Source organism: Perca flavescens, chromosome 22, assembly GCF_004354835.1.
Source record: "Perca flavescens isolate YP-PL-M2 chromosome 22, PFLA_1.0, whole genome shotgun sequence".
NCBI lineage: Eukaryota > Metazoa > Chordata > Actinopteri > Perciformes > Percidae > Perca > Perca flavescens.
The window spans coordinates 14,553,147-14,572,193 of record NC_041352.1 but is presented as its reverse complement, the minus strand read 5'-3'; the positions used below and the strand labels follow the sequence as shown (position 1 = coordinate 14,572,193).

The following is a 19,047-nucleotide window of genomic DNA, read 5'->3' as shown; positions in this document are numbered from 1 at the left end:
TTTTTCTTGCATGTGTGTGTTGCCTCAGGTAAGCTTAACCCCATGGTCAATGTCCAGCATACTATCACCACTATGGCCGCACCATCAGGTCATAGCCTGGGCAGGACAGAGGGTCATGGCCTTCGCTTCCTGCTCAGAGAGGAAGACCTGCTCACCCTGGATGCTTACCAAAAACTCCTCTACAAACTCACCATGGTGGTCAAAGAGATGGAGACGCACGGTGCCCATATTCATGAGTGAGTGGCTATAGATACACACTTACAGCATATACAAAATCTGAACCTGAATGTAGAGATCCAAGTGGTTAAATTACACACACACACACACACACACACACACACACACACACACACACACACACACACACTCACGCAATCAACACGTTACTTGTTTCTCATATGCACAACCCCCTGCAAACTATTCCCATGTGAGACACAGTGTTATGTTTGTGTTATCAGCTGATTCTGATTCCGACGTTTCATTAAATGGCTTTGAGTTTGAAGTTAATCTATTTTAACATATTTCCCACAAATTGCAAAACAAAGAGTGAAATTGATATTTTTTTAAACCCTTCAAATCACTTTTTGTTTTATGATGGGAAAAGATACCCTCCTGCTGATTCTATTCCACTTGATTATAAATGTCCCTTGAAACCAGATTGCCTCATATAACACGCTGTAACTTTAGCAGCCTGCATCTTGACGGGCATACATTTTGGTCATTACCCTAGCACCTGTTTGTGTGTGTGTGTGTGTGTGTGTGTGTGTGTGTGTGTGTGTGTGTGAGAGAGAGAGAGAGAGAAACAGAATGCAGGGGATAAACGGAAACATTAAGTCAGTTTGGTGGTTTTCTCGATTATATGTCTGCACAATTTGGCGCACAAAGGTATGCCTATGCTTCCTGATACGGTATGTGTGTTAGATCAGTATTTCCTGGCTGGACTCTCTGTGTTCAGCATGGTCGCTGGGTTCATTGTTTGGAGTCACACGAGGCTATGGAAAGGAAATGGGAAACACTGCTCCACTTCTACTTCCCCCACCCCCAAACAGGAAATAGAATCTCAGTGATGTAAAGGGTGTGTCATGAGGCCAGGTGCCCTCTGGAAATGCCATTCAACAACAATGGACCATTGATATATGCATGCACAGTATGCAGAAAAACACGTGCACACATACACACAAATAAATTGAATTGAAAATTGAATACACACACTGTGTGTAAAACCTATGAAGTGAGAAGCCCTTTCTAAATAAGAAAGAAACTTCCAGCTCTTCCAGATTTCCCCTGCAGTAGTTGGTAATTATTGGTGGACAGCTGACTTATGTGTTCTGAATCTTTAGATGATGATTAGATTGATTCAGTCATTAGAAGTCTCCTCAGCCAAGGCGGCAGCATTCGGAGAATGACATTAAAAGTCGCTAGATGGAGCGGAGCTGTCACCTAGCTGTGGTAATAATGAGTTGAGTCCACAGCAGGGCTCTTAATGACCAAGTCTGGACAAATTTTGTCATGCTCCTGTCAGTGCCAATTAGTAGAGTCGTTTTCAGGTGCATTCAAAGGGCCCGAGACACAGCTAGTGGGGGGATAATGACCTTTTACCAGCCGCTATCTGTTTAAACATGCAAATATACACACACATGCACACTTCAGGAGCTTGTTAAGATTGAGCTATGAGGGTGGGCATGAGTATTTCACAGGGGTGGAACTAATATGGGTTGTATTGCTAGTAGTTGCAGTCTGGAAGCATTGCCTTGACCTCTATACCTCCTCCTAAGCACCTCATTAGGTTAGTTGCAAATTAACCGGTTCGTTAACTGGCCTAGGGTCACTACTACTACTACACACCCTACCATTTCCCTCCTAGCTCTCTACATCTCACTGTCTCTTTATCCGGTCTCATTTCCTCTATGACTTGCTTTCTACACACCCACCTGCACATACTGACGCAGACATTGTTCACTGTCTGTGCCTCCTTTCTCTTTCTGTGCTGGGTGTGACTAACTTTGACAGCACAACTTTGACTTGATGCCCCTCCTCAAGTAATTTAGGAAAAGAACTGGACATTGAAAGATGTTTAATAATTTCTTGGCTGATTCTGTCTAGAGGAATCCATTTTGAGGCAGTGACCTGTGAACCTTTGTCTCGGGGGCCACAGGCGAGGGGTCACAGCTGTGTGAGGACGTGCCCCGTGACAGGCTTTATACTGTATCAGGACCTCCTCCCATCCTGGATAAAACACCCACTCTCCTCCATTTTAACATATTTATTCTTATTCTTTGCACATCATTAATAGCGTCCTGAATGGCAGCGGTTTCAGAGCTATAGGATCCTCTGACTTATTTACCTCAGCGTGGATCAAAGCATGCAAATATCCTATCAAGAAACTGCCTACCGTGGAGTTTTGTAATGCAGATGAACCTCTAGATTCTGTGAAGGCGATTGATGTCCAATGGTTTAATGTGTCGAAGTGGGTTACGGAGCTTCCCTGTGATAGATTAAGAGATCTTTCTGATTGCTTGCGATAAGCAGTGGTGCACTTTGGCCTACTTTTTCGCTTTTTATTTTCTCCACTCTCTCTGTTGAAGCCCCTTCTCTGATCCAGTCATTGTTATTCTCCCTTGCTCCCTCTGATATTTTGCACCCCAAAGGCCCCAAACTGCGCTCACTTCTTTATGAACCAATAGCCAATCCCAGAGGCTGGAGAGCTTCTCCATGGTGATGGAATGCCACTCTGCTTTGGAGGGGCATTGTGGCAGCTCCTGGAGTGGACCATAATGAGGGCATCTCTGTGGCCTAGTCAGCCTTGTGAATGGGTAGAAAAGGGGGTCAATGCAGAGAAAGAGGAATGAGGGGAAAGGAGAGGTGTTTAAAATCATAAAGAGGTATACAAATCTGAGATGCACTTGGGTAGCACGAAGGAAACAGGTTGTTTATTTTACGTTACTCGGAGTGGCCTCAAGCAGCCCCTCCCGAATGCCTCCGCTTTGTAATGTCCTCAAGGCCGATGTTATGACACAATGGAAAATGTAAGTGGACAGAAATTAAAATGAGGCTGAAATGTAAACAGGCATGGGGTGTCAGAGTGTGTGCGTGTGGAGAGATTAAAAAAAAGCCTAGCATTTATTGGAATATGGCTTTAAATGCCAACATGTGTTGCTGCAACTGTGAAAATATCCCGGCCGGCCTCTTCCTGCTCTTCTGCTGTCTGATAGAATACAGGCCAGCTGTGACAGTGACAGGGGATCTGATCTTTGCAGCAGAGTTGCAGCGTGTTGACACAGCTGTACCCTGCTACATGTTTGAATCTATTAATACGACATGGATCCCTGACCATCTAAAGCTGTCGTGCGGAAGCCAAGCACAAACAAGTTGAGGTTTTGTTTGGCACACTCAGTCAGCTGTTGGAGCCCAAACTGGAGCCCACGCAGATGTACAGTAAGCACATACTGTACATACTGTATTTACAGTTAAATATGTCACAGTGCCGCGGCACATGTAAGAGCTTCCTGTGTAGCATTCCTGTGTAATCAAAGTAGTACTTTTTATCCTGCTGTCTCAAATATCATAGCTGTTTTAAGTAATTCCTTCTCTCTTTCTTTCCACCGTTTTCTCCTTCCTCTATTTTTTCTCTCCATCAGCCTCTTATCCTCCATCACCCACCCTCCTGCGTCAGAGGCGAGGACCCCAGAGAGCTACATATCGGCAGAGAGCGAGGGAGAGAAGGGGGAGCGGAACGGGAAGAAAGTGTGTTTTAACGTGGCAGGGGATGAGCAGGAGGACTCTGGACACGACACAATAAGCAACAGAGACTCATACAGGTGAAAGCTAAGTGAAATGTGGTTACAAAAGAGTTACATACATACAATATCAGAATGACAAGTGTTGAAAAAGGACAGTAAAAATGTATTTTTTCTTACTCAACATGTATCTCCTTTTTCTTCTCAGTGACTGTAATAGCAACAGAAACTCCATTGCCTCCTTCACCAGTATCTGCAGCAGCCACTGTAGCTCCTATGTTCACAGTGATGAGATGGACTCAGGTACACAAATGCAACGCAGCGGACACAAGCATTACTGTCCTCCACATATCACACATTAGTAAAGTTATTTGGCAGATAGAAATAACATAACTTATTATTAATTCACTGTATAACATCTATATGGCCATTTCTTATGGCCAACAAGAAAAACAAACGTGTCCATCTGAGTGTTATAATCCATAACCCCAATCATCCACAATGTTGCAAAATAGTCCCATAACTGACAGGCCATGATTACAATCTTACTGCATGATTACACCTTCTGGAAGACGTGAACAAAAAAGCCTGAAGTTGAATCTAATTGGATATGACAGGCATTTGGCCACACATCTCAGCTGGATTTGTCATTAACATCTCACACAGCTGTGTATCCTGTCAAACATCCTTCCCCTCTGTCTCTTAGATGTCTCTGTCACACAGCCATACACACACATTGCAGTTATACAGTATGTGATTTCAGATATTGCCTTTTTCTTCATCCTAAAAGCAGAGAGCATGTCCATTTAAAAGAAAGGCAAAAAACAGACCCATATACTGGATTTGCCATCATAGCTGTGTTGATGCAGTAAGACAACATAGTGCATGTGTTTAATACAGTACATTAGTGGAATAATGCTGACATGTTGTTGCCGCACCTCTGCAGGAGATGAGATGCCCTCCAGTGTGTGGCTGTCCCATGATAAGCAGAAGAAACTTCACAGCTTTCTGGAGCATCTGTTTAGCCAGGTGGGTCAGCAAATTCACATCTGTGCAGATGTGATTGATGGGAGTTAGGCCGGTTACACACTGCCTGCGTGGCGTGAGCGTGGCGTTTCTGTTGCGTGTCAGCTGCGTGGAATTTTCTGTCTTTACACACCAGAAACGTGTCTGACGCGGTGCTGCTGCTGCTAGCCTTGTCTGGACACATGTATGTTTCCCATTGATAAAATGAAAAACCATGTTAAACATAAATATATACTGATTTGATTACAGCAAAGACAACGTCGGCAGTATTGACGGCAAAATAGGCTACAGAATATTTCGTTCTGTATTGACAGGTGCAATATTAGAAAATCAATTTTCTTTTTTTTTTTTATTACATTTATATCTGCATTTATATCAAAACCTAGAGACTTTTAAACATCAACATGTCATTTATTAATATGTATTTGTGTCTAAACGACATATAAACATCTTTTCCTATTCTATTTTGCCTGGAAACGCTTCCAACACGCTTGTGTGTCGCGTGAAAAATAGGCGTCGGTTCTATTTCTAGCAGGCACGTGTTTTCGGCGCGGCTCGAACCGCTCCTGAGACGAGCGTGTCACGCAGGCAGTGTGTAAGCTCTAACCTGTTAAAATGGGAGCCGAAATATAAACGGACACGCGACGCATCCAGTGTGTAACCGGCCTTATTCGTGCAAAGCCTAAACTAACTTTCTCACTATTTGCAGTTCTCGTCCCCGAACATTCGTTAAATCCAGATATCCCAGATAGACAATCTTTTACATCTTATTATAGTTTATTGATCCTCTAAGGAATACATTTAACCTTTTTTCTTATCTTGATAAGGTGATAAGGATCATGTTGTCTAATTATATTGTGTGATAGATTGCAATCATTTTAAACCCAAAAACAATGTGCAACTTCGTGTTTTTAAGGGGAAAGTATTTACTTTGACTTTTGTGTATGGAGAATAGGAATTGCATTTTTATTTTTGAATCGTGCACAGGAAGTGAGCATTGTGACAGCCTTACGCTGACCTATGACCTTTCTGAGACATTTGGAGCAAAGGTTGACCATATCTGATTATGCATTCAACATCCACGAAAAGTTTTATGAGGATGTCTCCATCGACAGTGGAAAAGCAGAAAAAACTATGCTTTGCTGTCTCTGCAATTTTGGGCTACTTCCTGTCATTTGTTTTATTGTAGTGCAGTTTCCCCAGCTTTGTTTACATACTGCATAGCAAATTGTATTGACTGGGGCTTCGTGGGATTGTGTGTGTGTGTGTGTGTGTGTGTGTGTGTGTGTGTGTGTGTGTGTGTGTGTGTGTGTGTTACAGAGAGAGCGAGAGATGCAGGTGTTGGTTATGTTTGGGCAGCAGTTTTTGCTTCCCTGCACATACTTTTAAACTCTGCCTAGAGGGAAACTGTATTATGTAAGTGCACCAGCTTGACCCTTGTGCTTTCTTCAGGTGGACTCAATCACCAGCATGCTGAGAGGAGCAGTGGTGGCTCGGGCGTTTGAGCAGACCAAATGCTTCACACCTGGAAGAGGATTACATGGTAAAGCACCGTGACTGTGATGTACTCCTGGCTCTGAAACTGATCTCAGCATATTTTACCACATCTTGTTACACAGTAGTCAAACCATTTAAGCAAGACATGTAAAAGTTAGTCTCTGTTTTGTTTTCCTCACAAAATATGTCACTTTCTGCTGCAGCAGTATATGTGCTTCCTGTGAGGAATGTTTTTTTTATGGTGTAGCTGTGCTTCCTGGGCCTTGCTGGACTGCACAGTGGGCCTGAGAAAAGATAGATAATATCGGAGAAACTCCCAACCAGCACCGATACTGAGAGAAAACAGAGCACACGCTGAAAATGTCGCAGCCGCCTGCGCATAGGGGCTGCAACTTCCTGTTGTGTAATGTGTGTGTGTGTGTGTGTGTGTGTGTGTGTGTGCGTGCGTGCGCGCAGATGTGATGACATGAGGAAAGTATTGTAGGTGGATTCCAGCTCTCATCCATTTTCTCCTCTATTCATCCTCCCTCTTGTTTTTTTTTCACTTATTTTACCCTTCAGCCATCCCAGTGCCCTTCACTCTGAATCACTTTATAGTGTTGAAACAGCACCACTTAGTTGCATACTCATCTCCACTTCATGGTTATTGTGGTGCTACTTACCAGTCAATGGAAAATGTGACCCCGTAACAGCTCTTGTGCTTGTGTGTTATCTGAACATAGTTCTTACTGTGTTCATTTGCCACCTAACCTCATCTTGACCTTGTTGATTAACCACCGCTGTCCATTGTTACATTTTATCTCTCACAGGAAAAATGTAGGAAATGTTACTGGAAGGGGCTAAATTTGTCCTTATCATTTCCCACTGCAAATATTAACTAGCTTACGGTGCCCTTTCATGATCTGTGAACTCTGTTCAGATGACTCAGCCCTTTTTTGAGGATTAGATAGAAGAAAAAAAACTTTGCTCAAAAGCAACAATTGTTTTTTTTTCTTTTTGTAAGTGGTGCAGGCATTGTTTCCAGATTTAGCAAAAATGATAACTGTTTTGTATCCTGGTTGTCTGTATTGTACTATGTAAGGCTTTAATAAGCTCTGATATAAAAAGTTTTCTTATTTTATGTCCTTGAAAGTGACTTTAATGGAGTGTGATGAGCACTAAAAGCAGAAGAGCCGATTACCCACTTATTCTGTATGTTGCCATAAGTGAAGCCTCCAAACACCGCAACCCAAATGACACACACACACACACACACACACACACACACACACACACACACACACACACACACCCCTCTCATCTCAGGCTGTCTTCAAGTGATCACAGATATGCTTGAACTGAAAATACGTCTGCTTGTGTTTTGTGTGTGTGTGTGTGTGTGTGTTTGTGTGTGTGTGTGTGTGTTTGTGTGTGTGTGTGTGCATAGATGCCCTAAGGAGGGACATGAAGGCCTTGATCAGAGCTAATCCATCTCCACTTCAGTAATGTGTGTGGTTGATAACAGAGCAAATAGGATTATCTAACAAGTGGAGCATTCCCTGCATCTGATCTCTCACTCTCTCCGTCGCCCTCAGACATGCATGCACACACAGACACACACACACTCCAAACCCCTTTGAAGCCTTCTGTTTTACCGGGCCACCATTCTAACACAGATCTTTTCTTTCGTTTCCAAAGTAAACTTTATTACAAACCTTTCTGTCTAGTTTCAAGAGGGGTTACATCAAATTGACAAATTTGCTTTTAGACTGCAAAGACAAGGAAGATTAGACTGTGTGCGGTCTAAAACTGGTGGTCTGTGGGATACACCAATAAAGTAGGAGGAATTTTGCTGGGTTCTGGGTCTGTCTGACCTATAATCATTTCATTCAGAGAGATGGAGAGAATGAGACTTACGTGAAGAGGAACAGAGGATGGAAAGTAAAAGATGGATAGAGATGGTTTGAGAGGAAGTGAAAAAAAGAATAGCAAAGGACAGAAAGATGCAGTGTAATAGTTAATATTGGAATCTGTCATATTTTTTTGATTATCCTTTTTGCTTAAATATTTTGTCAAATGAATAATCCATCTACTAAATAAGTTAAGTGTGTTGTACTTCTAAGAGTTTGATGTGCTCTAACTGCTTTAGCAAAGTAACAGAAATGTTATGATGCCAATAAACATCTATGAATACAGCTGACTCTAGAGAGTCAGAGGAGAAAGAGAGCTGGAAAAGGGAGTGAAAAGAAACATTGTATTTTGAAGGTGAAGATAATTAACAAAGATTCATCAGAGGAGGAAAGAAATAAATTATTTCTCTCTTTCCTCACTATTTAAAAATGCAAGAGATGGAAGGGTAGTTTGTCATATAAATCCATTTCATCCCTATGCAAATTGTGTAGACACACATAAGCCTTCACTAGGCCTATGCTAATTCTCTGCCTGTGTGTGTGTGTGTATATGTGTGGGTGTGTTTCTGTCAGAGTTCCAGCAGGAGATGGAGCCCAAGGTGAACTGCACCAAAAAGCTGCGTCTCCATGTCAAGCAGGATCCCTGGAACCTTCCCAGCAGCGTTCAGACCCTTACACAAACCATTGCTAAATATGTTGAGGGTGAGCATCTATCTGACCTGTTCCAAACATGAATAACACACACACACACACACACACACACACACACACACACACACACACACACACACACACACACACACACACACACCACTGTTCTTACAATGTTTGGGACCTGAGGTTTGTGTGCACACACAGCCACTTATAGTATTTATCATGAAAAAGAATGCCAGCCCTTGGAGGTAATGTACAAAATTGGCCAATTCTCCAGTGCGCCTCATCATATTTATTGGAGGCAATAATAGCCCTGTTACAGTTGTGTGGGTACAGGCAGTCCCAGACCGCTAACTGCTCTCTAAAACCATCCTGGGGTACTTAAAGTTAGAGCTAAAAACTAGCAAGTTAAACAATCAAAAGAGCCGCACTCCCTTGATATTTTTATTTATTCTCTAGATAGGCAGTTAAGCGTCATTTATTCCCAATAGGAGTGTGTGTGATTTTGTATTTGTTAGCACACAGATTGAACACACAGACACACCACAGGCAAACACACTGAACTGCAAACAGCCCAGACCAAAGTCCCGGTCACATGACACTCCTGGGAAAGGTGAGTTTGCGGTCACAACTGAGAGAGTACAAATAAGCAGAGTTAATATTAATGTGCTTGGCCTGTGTACACCATTTTTTTTTTTTCACCTCTCCCCATGATGGCTTTTTCATGCAGTGCAGCATACTGCCAGGCTTCCCGCGGCTCTGATATGACTATAAACAAAGGCAGATTTATTTTACTATCTTTGCCTGTAGCTGGTTTTTATGATGCTGTGTAATTTTCCCCTTATATGTGAAGATAAAAAGCTGTGGAGCTGGGATGGAGCAAAAGAGTTATACAGCATGGGCCTGTTCCTGACTTTAGATAAGGTGTTAAGATTATAGTATAGGTCATGTTATTGTAGTCAAGGAGAAAGGCTCTTTGGGAGTTAATGTAAGATTGTTCACTACCTCACTGGATTGCTTTGATTTGGGTTTTTTTCAGAGGTGAAGACACGGCTGCTCTTGGTCTTACTACAGTATACAGGTTTGTCTCACTCTCCTCTTGCAGTAGAACAGAAATACAGAATACAGCACTGGCTGAAACCTTCAATGTTAGTGCATTTTGCACACAAAATAAATAAACCCATAAACTATAAAGATATAGCAACCTTTATTATCTTCTGTTCATGTTCTGTTCATGAAACATTCATTTAGGAGTTCATGAACTCCTTTTTAATTCAGTGGATCGCTAAACTTTCTCAGGGGGCTCTTTTTCTCAGGAAATCACGGAAGCAAGTACTCTCCACTATGACACACCTGTCGTTATTTTTTTTTTCTTCAATATTTTAATATTCAATACCTAACAGATTTTATTTTTTAAAGCAGCCAAGACTTTTTGTCCTCTTCCTGAAAGTTTGCCACAGCAGAGTCTGACCTTAAAAAGTCTGTTCAGTTATCATAGCAAACTCATGCCACTTATTTCTATTACTGCTTTTCTTTGAACTTTACCTCACCACTTTTTAGTTTTTAATCTTCACTTGCTCAGTTTTTTTTTTCTTTCATCTCTACTATTCCTCTCGCTTTCTTTTACTGTTTGTCTTTCCTCTCAGCCTCACCTCCTCTTTGTTGCCCCTCTAGACTCGGAGATCCAGTTGCGTCGAGATATGGTCTTCTGTCAGTCTCTAGTTGCAGCTGTGTGTGCTTTCTCGGAGCATCTACTGGCTGTCCTCAACCAGGTATATTATACATATGTCTTGTTTGGAATTGGAAATTGAAAACATACTTGTAGATATACAGTAGGAACTATTAAGTTTGTAAGAAATACAGTAAACCGCATCATCCTACATAATAGCAAAACATTTTTGTTTGATTCTTTGTCTCAGCTCACTACCTACAGTAACTTTTTTGTGTCCACTCTCAGTTCCACAATGTAGGCAGGGAATCAGACCAGGACAGCTCGGACCCCCAGGACCTTCAGGAGGCCCAGGAAGCCAGCCACCGTTGGCTGGAGCAGATCGCCAGCGCTGGGCTGCTCTTCCACTTCCAGTCTCTCCTCTCCCCCAATCTGGTGAGCTCCAGACCAGCCTCAGCCCTTAGTTCATCTGCTTTAACCGATGCTCTATAAGCAGGACTTGCTGTCTGTGTACACTCATAACCATATGAATTTGTTAAACTGACCAATCCCGTAGTTCTGCATGGACAAAAATAAATGGACACTTTCATATAACTATGCATGTATTTGCATCATACATACAGCAATTTGGGCTTTATTTTACATTAATCTTGTATTACATCTTTTCCTTGTGCACCATTCAATATGCTGACATTTGATATAAAACTAGAATAAATACAGCATAGCAAATGATAACAATCATATACAGTATCAAACAACATGAATCACTGGGTTACAAAAACTTGCAGGAATTGCATGATTCATGTCCTGCAACTTTTCAATATTCAACATGTTTGATCAGCTGTGTGTGTGATGGTGTGCTATAGCTAAGCACATCAAATGGGATCTACCATTTTTAAGATCATCAATCAAGATACCACTACCAGGCTGCATGGCTGACACAAAAACGATCACTAAAATGTGCTGAGTTTAATTCCCAGTCTGCCCGCAGTGACTGTGTAGGGATGTGGTCTGAATCGTTGAGGTGTGGCGCTGATCCTGCAGAGCCAGATCCCACAACCAACCTCCCTCACGGTCACTCGAATAACAGACAGCTTCACCGTCATCTGGATAGTTGCTGTTTAAGCTGGAACTGTGTCTCGGGATATTGTGGAAATATCCCAAACAGCCAACTACCAGCCAACTAATCATTTAAGATTGCTTAGATCTTATAATTGGTCATTCACACTGGGTAGATACTGAGATGACTTAACTTAGTGATTCTCAAAGTGGGACCCGGGGACCCACAGGGGTCCGTTGCACTCTGCGAGGGAGGTCCATGAAAAGAAGGATTTATAATTTAACAAATAAGATTTAAATGTTTAAATCCAATCAAACAAATCTATAACTCTTAGAATCTGCAAACATGTTTAATAGGCTACACGTCTAATGTCTTTCTAATACAATACTATACTGATAGAAGTGTAAAAAAACAGGCTACGTCAAATTATTCCAAGGAACATACACAATGCGGTCCCTTGTATATTCTCTATCTTGTAATGGGTCCTTGGCAAAAAAAAGACCTACAGTAAAAAAGCTGTTCTGGTTTACTGTCACCCTAGTCTCACTAGTCCACACAGCATTCCGGGATGGGAGAAAAATGTGCTCTGGTTTATTGGCATTTCTTTAAACCAATCACAATTGTCATGGGCAGCACTAAGCTCCGCACGGAGCCGCTGCAAAATAGCCTCGCGAAGGAACTTGTTTTGGTGGAACATGTACCGGTACGTTCAAAAGTTGTTTTAGTCGTGCGAGAGAAAACTCAGATTGGACAGATAGTCCAGCTATCTGTCTGGATTTACCCTGCAGAGATCTGAAGAGCAGTTAACCATAGTCCTCAAATCCACCGCAGTTTAAAATTCCAACATAAAGAAAGCGGAAGGTGACGGACATCGGCGAAAAGACATGCATCTGGCAAAAAAAACAATCTGCCAATTTTGGAAAGGTTTTGCCACCCAAATGTTCATCTGTATTGTAAAACCGTCTTGAAATAGCCTTAATGTTAAGCACTGTATATTCACAAGCGTAAATAATCTTTCATCTTACTTTGGAAGGAAAGAAACCTTAAAACATTCCCAGGCTCAAGTAGTATTTGGGCTTTGGTGTCAGGCTACTCTTTTCTCCTGCAAGGATTTAAGTTGGTGCAGTGAAAAGACCATCTAGAGAGGAGTTAATTATGAGCAGCCAGCTATTGTAGATTGCTAAAATTGAGCACCGTGACTTCATTGAGATCCATATTAACCTTTCCTTCCAAGATTTAAAAAAGAAAAGAAAAAAGTTGTCTCTAACCTAAGTTCTGAGAAACTGAAACTCAACTTTGAGTAGCTAATGTTATTTTAGCAGTTATTTCGTCAGTGTTTCTTTTCTGTACTTTGCATCATCAACCACATAGAAAAAATATTTTTTTAGGGATGAGGTATTTCATTTCTATTTCTGTCGTCTTTCTCTGGGAATTAGAAACACAGGAAGTGCTATTAAAATGTATTTTGGATGACGTTTATGTAGGTTAAACGGACGTGTGGCTTACGTCAGATCTCCAAAATATTTGTTAACGCTTTTCTCCCTTCCTCCTGCACTGTTGTCTCTCTCTTTCTCTGTCTCTCTCTTTTCCTTTATTTCTCAAGACATTTCCCTTTCAAGTGTCCCTGTGGAACTGAACAGGGTCTCAGTACCTGCAGGTGATTCCAGTAAAATCTCAGTGCGCTCCTTTTTAGGGCACCACATGAAAGGCAGCATGAGACGAAGTGTGTGTGTGTGTGTGTGTGTGTGTCAGGGGATGTGTATTTATGTGACATGTTTTGGGATAAACTTGCCCACACACGGCAGGCGTCACTTGGCAGGGCAACGAGTACCCCTCTGTCACATGTTGGGCCATATCAAATGTGTCTTTGGAAAAAAGACTAGGGCTGCAACTAACGATTATTTTAATAATCGATTAATCTGTTGATTCTTTTTTCGATTAATCGATGAATCGGATAAAAAAAAAAAAAAAGCATTACTTTACATCAACTCAATACATACATACTTGTTGTTTTAGTTAATAGTTGTGTAAAGGTAAGTAACCCAAATAGCAGATACAGAAAGACAGACACACACACACACACACACACACACACACACACACACACACACACACACACACACACACACACACACACACACACACACACACACACACACACACACACACACACTTCATTAAATTATTACCATCATTGTAGTAAGTGCAAGTTAAGTTCATTTATACACCACACACTAATATATTTGTCAACAATAACTGATATGGGACAAAGCACATAATATATACATGACAACAGATTGAAAAATGAATGGGCCAAAAAAGGCGAGTGAATAAAACAGTGTCTTTAGTCTTGCAAACTATACCAACTCTGCTTTATTACGGTTATTAACGAGCTAACGCTAGCTTGTCATGCTAGTCAGCTGGATAACGAGTAAACGGCAGCACCAGAAGAGCTACTGGAGGGACGGTACGTTCCTCACTTCAGAACGGAACAGAAGTAGGATAGTGTAGTGACTTTACCCTGCTGTTGAACTCCCTTCCTCCTCATCAAGGACTCCAACATGTTTACGTTTTAGGTGCTGACTCATCACCGTGGTGCGCCCGTGCCATGCCGTGTCGCTTTTGCTTATCTTGCAATGAACACGTTTTTGATTGATTTAGTGTGAAATGCTCCCACACCTTGGATGACTTGGGTCGTACTGATTTCTCTGCCTCCGCCGAGTGTTTCAGAACAACGTTACGGGTCTCTCCGGTCTCTCTCCGTATTTCCTCTACCCCCGCTCTGCTCTTTTTTCTTTTCTTTCGTTCCGCGCTGCTCCTCTCTGCGCTCAACTCAATTTGTTTTTTATCTCCGCGACTAGGTGGCCTAATAGTTGCGCGACACAACGAATCGATAATTAAATTCGTTGCCAACTTTTTTAGTAATCGAATTTTATCGATTTTATCGATTCGTTGTTGCAGCCCTAAAAAAGACCTAATCCTCTTTCATCACTGTTCTGTTCATCCCTCTGCATGTGGTGGATGAAGAGAAGCGGAGAGAGAAAGAAGAAAGAGAGAGGAAATGGGGGTAGAGGGGGATGACGGAGGAGTCCAGAGGGTCACAATCCGAAATATTCGAGCCACTATCGCTGTGGCCACGAGCAGATTTGCTTGTTTGTGTGTGAGGATGCAAAGTGCATGCTGAAAAGGAAAACATGCGCACACATTCAGAGATATAAACAAACAAGCTAAAGCAAACATAAAAACAGACAAAGTCTTGACATAAGCATACACACACTGTTATGTGTGCAGAGGCGTGCATCTCAGCACACAGTTAGAAAAATGGCAAAGTTTCTTGTACTTCTTGTATCTTTGCCTTTTTTTCTTGGGAAAGAAAGCACATATGCACTCACAGGGGTGAAAGTAACTAATTACATTAGCTCAACTACTGTACTTGAGGTACTTTACTTGAATATTTCCATGTTATGTTACTTCATACTTATATACATTAGTTACTAGACTCTTTGCAGGTTTAGATTTTACATACAAACCCATGTAAAGTGCTTAAACAGTATAAGTAGCTAAAATTGGATCCACCTTGAGCTCCTACAAAATGAAAATGCTGAAAACATATTAATGCAATAGCAATAAACCTTATAGAATTATGTATAATATCTCACTGTGAATGGGACCTTTCTCCATCTCGGTTCGTTTGGAGATTTGGGAGTGTTATACTAGTAGCAGCTAATATAGCTACAAGCTGCTCAAGCAGAGATGAGGAGCGGGCTGCAGCCGTCTGGTACTTCACACCTCCATATTTTTTTCATTTTCAAACTTGTAGTGTTCAGCCCCGACTGACGCTGACTTCACTTGAGACTATTTATCAGACTTTGCACAAACGGCTTCGTATGACTTTTTTTTTCACAAATGCAGTAATACTCCCTAAGACCTGTAAGCAGACTTTGATGTGTAGAATTATAGAGTTATAAGTCATCTGTGTGTAGCTACTTTTACTAAGAAAATTATCTAAATACTTCCTTCACCACTTAAATACTTCCTTCACCACTACACTCTTACAAGTAAGCTATCTTTCTCTCTTCAGACTGATGAGCAGGCCATGTTGGAGGACACTCAGGTGGCCCTCATTGACCTGGAGAAGGTCTCATTCTATTTCCAGCAGTTTGAAGGGGAGCCGCTGGTTGCCAGTATGTACACTGAGGCTTGGAGCTTACGTTTGACTTACATTTGTTGCTTTTTTCAGAACAATATGACGGTCTAATCATTGCTACTACTACATTTGATGCAAAACGAGATTGAGTTATAAATAGTTCCTCCTCTCCTCTCCTCTCCTCTCCACTCCTCTCGTCTGCTCTGGCAGACATGCCCATGTCATACCAGGTGGAGGGCACCCGTCAGGCCTTGAAAGTTTGCTTCCACCTTGAGAGTTTCTACTTCTCCCAGCTGCCTCACAGGCTGAAAAACGGAGGAGGCATCAAAATCTACCCTGTGCTCTTTACACAAGGTATAGTGAGCCCGGTTTGGGAACTTTAAGTCAGCAAGTAGTGCAGAGATGAAAGCTGCTTTATAGATGATTGAAAACACTGGCAAGTAGATTCACAGTACATGCAGTGGCTCTATTACTTTGTTTTCACTCTTTCGTTTTATCCCTCTCTAGCGCTGGAGAGTATGGAGGGTTACTACTACAGAGACAATGTGTCAGTGGAGGAATACCAGGCCCAAATCAATGCTGCTTCATTGGATAAGGTCAAACAGTACTACAAGAGACTGAGGTACGTCATACAAAACATATACACAAAGTATTAATTTGAAGCTACACCTCTGTGTGATCTTGCAAGTTTCTAGATCTAATATAAATCAAGACGACCTCCCATTCAGTCAGGCTTGACTCACAACGCCCAGCAGGGCCTCAAGGTGATTGGCTGAGAGAAACACAGCAGGTGTGTTTCATGATTGGTTGCGAATCACACACAGCAGGGGCTACAGTGATTGGATGAAAGTGCCCAGCGTGTCACCTGCGCTGATATAGTGCTTCTGTACAGCTGCTGCACTCAGTTACCTCACACCCCATTGGTTTGCTGCACACCCGAGACCCTCTGTGATTGGCCAGGCGTGGATAATTTAATGAGGTGGAAACAGAAACAGACACTTCTGGGAGATGAAAATAAGGGCCTGGCTTTATTTAATCTCCTGAATGTATGAGTCAGAGTCCAAATTTTACAGTCCACTGTATGGATATCAATGCAGTTTCATATTAGATGCTACCTTTTTTATTTCCATGACTGAAAATCACATTTAAACCAGCTGTGTATGAAATGATGTGAGTGCCTGTGAATGCACAATACACATTAAGAATTCATGATCAGAAAATCGTAATGACTGTGTAATTAAGACAGAAGATGTGGCTTTTGCAAATGTCCTATGTTGGTGTGAGTGCAGATAGATCTATCGTAACACACCTACACCTGATCCTCTTGAAGTCTTTTAATTGGACACATTACAGATACTTTAATATCAAGATTAAACAATATAGACCGATACAATTTTGCTTAATAATCATACTCTTGAAAAGCTGTTTGAAGCCGCCTGATTGAATACCTAAGAGGGCAACTGTACGATGCGTCGGCTTCAATTAAACATCTGCTGCTGATTGTGTGGATAATTAAACAGAGCAGAGCTCATAGCAAAACTCCATCTTGTTATTTAGGGACAATCTGCTCTGGGGGACTGAATGATTTACAGCTTCAGCAGTCACGTGTCACATCAGTGCCGATCCTTCACAACAAGACATTAATTTACTGCGATTGCTTTCCACTGACAATTTTTCATTTAATCGTAGTGTTTACTTGACGAGTAAAAAGAACTTTAAGTGTTTTAATTTCTGTGAGTGTCAGATTTCCCAAAGCGCAGTTGTGGATAACAAATTTTGGTGGGTCATTTAATCTTTTTCGTGCATCAGGCCTTCTATCTCTTTGTGTAATTATATTGTCTGGCAGATCTTCTGGGACTCTACAACCGTTAAATAGAGGAGTATTGGCATTTTGTGGTATTTCTTTAATTTTATTGAGTCGTTGTTTGCAGACTGCAGTTAGTTACTTCACAATCAGTCTATAAAATGTCACTATTCTAGTTAAAATACCACAAGGAGAGATATATTATGTGCACAAATGGGCCTGCGGCACCTTTTAACATGAATTCAGCTTTATGTACATGTGGTTTAATGATTCAAACCATACAAGCAGGAGCTTACTTGAATTCAGCCATATGATTCCGAATAGCCTGTGTTTTTGTATGTTTGCACGTGTACTGTACGTTTCAGTTTGACCTGTACAGAAAGAGCCTAATTGAATCGACAGCAGAGGCTCCAGCAGTAACACGGAGCAGATGTGGGTCTGACAGGCAAGTGAGGCTGGTGATGTGTGGAGCATTAGGGGTGCTGGGTAGTAATGTGGATAAGCTGTGTGCTTCAAAACCCCAACTGGAGTGAAGCTGGTTGACACTGTATTCAAATACTCAATCTCCCTTTCAGCAAAATCTGCCAGAAATCCAGATCATTTCAGCCAACTCTCTGAGCTTTCAAGACAGTTTCCTAGTCTCCTACTTTGTATACTGTTCTCCAGTGGCTGAATAAGTTGGTGTTGAGTTGACATATATGCAGTAGCTAAAGAACGATTCTTCGTGCAAGTAAAAGTCATTTTTTTCCAAGTAATGAAAATGAATGAATCCATTATCAAAATACTTGCTGATGAATTTTTGTTGATGGACTTGTCAATTCACCGAGCTGTAGGGTTTTCCACATTCCTCTCCAAGTAGTACTTTAAATTAAAAATGAAAAGTGAACATTAGCAAGACTTTACCAGGCGACTTGCACCAGAAACATGTTCCTCTCTCCCACGCAGTAGTATTTCCTTGTATTAATCGTAGTAAAGTAAATATTCCCAGCTGGTTTTCACCAGTCAGTGAATACATTGTCTCTCTCTATTTAATGTTACCAGAAGTTTTCTTTCGCCGGCTGCCATGTGTCTTTCGGCTGACCACAGACCAGCCTGTGATGTCACTCCTCTCTCCATTACAGCGTTACAACCTCAGGCACCTCGTTATCCTTGGAGCCCGGCCACGGCAGTGTTGGGTTAAACCCACACCGTGGGCCGGAGCCAGAGGCTGACTGACAGACAGAAACAGCACACGCTGATCTGAATTTATATATACATGCATGTTTTCATGTTGTCAAACACATTCCTGTTACACCTCTGGCCCCCATATGCATTTGGGAAGATAGCTAGAGATCGAGCGATATTCTTGTTTAAGTGCCAAAATTTCATTTTCTAACTATTAACATTCCATGTGAAAAAAAGTTCTAGTGATGACGATGAAAGAATTAGCATTTTTGCTTACAAATGCTCTTATTGTTATCTATGGAGGGGATAAGCTAATCGTCTCTAATTTTTCTGTCACAAATTGTGAGATGAATTTGCAAATGCATACATTTTCCCCCTCTCTAGTAGGGAGAAGCAACAT

At 41.6% G+C, this 19,047-nt stretch overlaps 1 protein-coding gene across 2 annotated transcripts in view; it reads left to right on the top strand.

Moving 5' to 3' along the window:
* The window catches only part of prex2 (phosphatidylinositol-3,4,5-trisphosphate-dependent Rac exchange factor 2), a 90,884-nt gene that overhangs the window by 54,788 nt on the left and 17,049 nt on the right, over window positions 1–19,047 (top strand). The window contains exons 25-36 of one of the 2 annotated variants that reach the window (XM_028569094.1): window positions 29–236; window positions 3,639–3,818; window positions 3,946–4,040; window positions 4,684–4,766; window positions 6,216–6,306; window positions 8,723–8,851; window positions 9,843–9,884; window positions 10,478–10,575; window positions 10,761–10,907; window positions 15,614–15,716; window positions 15,890–16,033; window positions 16,187–16,301. In XM_028569094.1, coding sequence (XP_028424895.1) covers window positions 29–236; window positions 3,639–3,818; window positions 3,946–4,040; window positions 4,684–4,766; window positions 6,216–6,306; window positions 8,723–8,851; window positions 9,843–9,884; window positions 10,478–10,575; window positions 10,761–10,907; window positions 15,614–15,716; window positions 15,890–16,033; window positions 16,187–16,301 — 1,435 coding nt within the window. Of the gene's footprint in view, window positions 1–28; window positions 237–3,638; window positions 3,819–3,945; window positions 4,041–4,683; window positions 4,767–6,215; window positions 6,307–7,686; window positions 8,269–8,722; window positions 8,852–9,842; window positions 9,885–10,477; window positions 10,576–10,760; window positions 10,908–15,613; window positions 15,717–15,889; window positions 16,034–16,186; window positions 16,302–19,047 lie in introns of those variants that run through there. The other variant, XM_028569095.1, reaches the window with a different exon arrangement.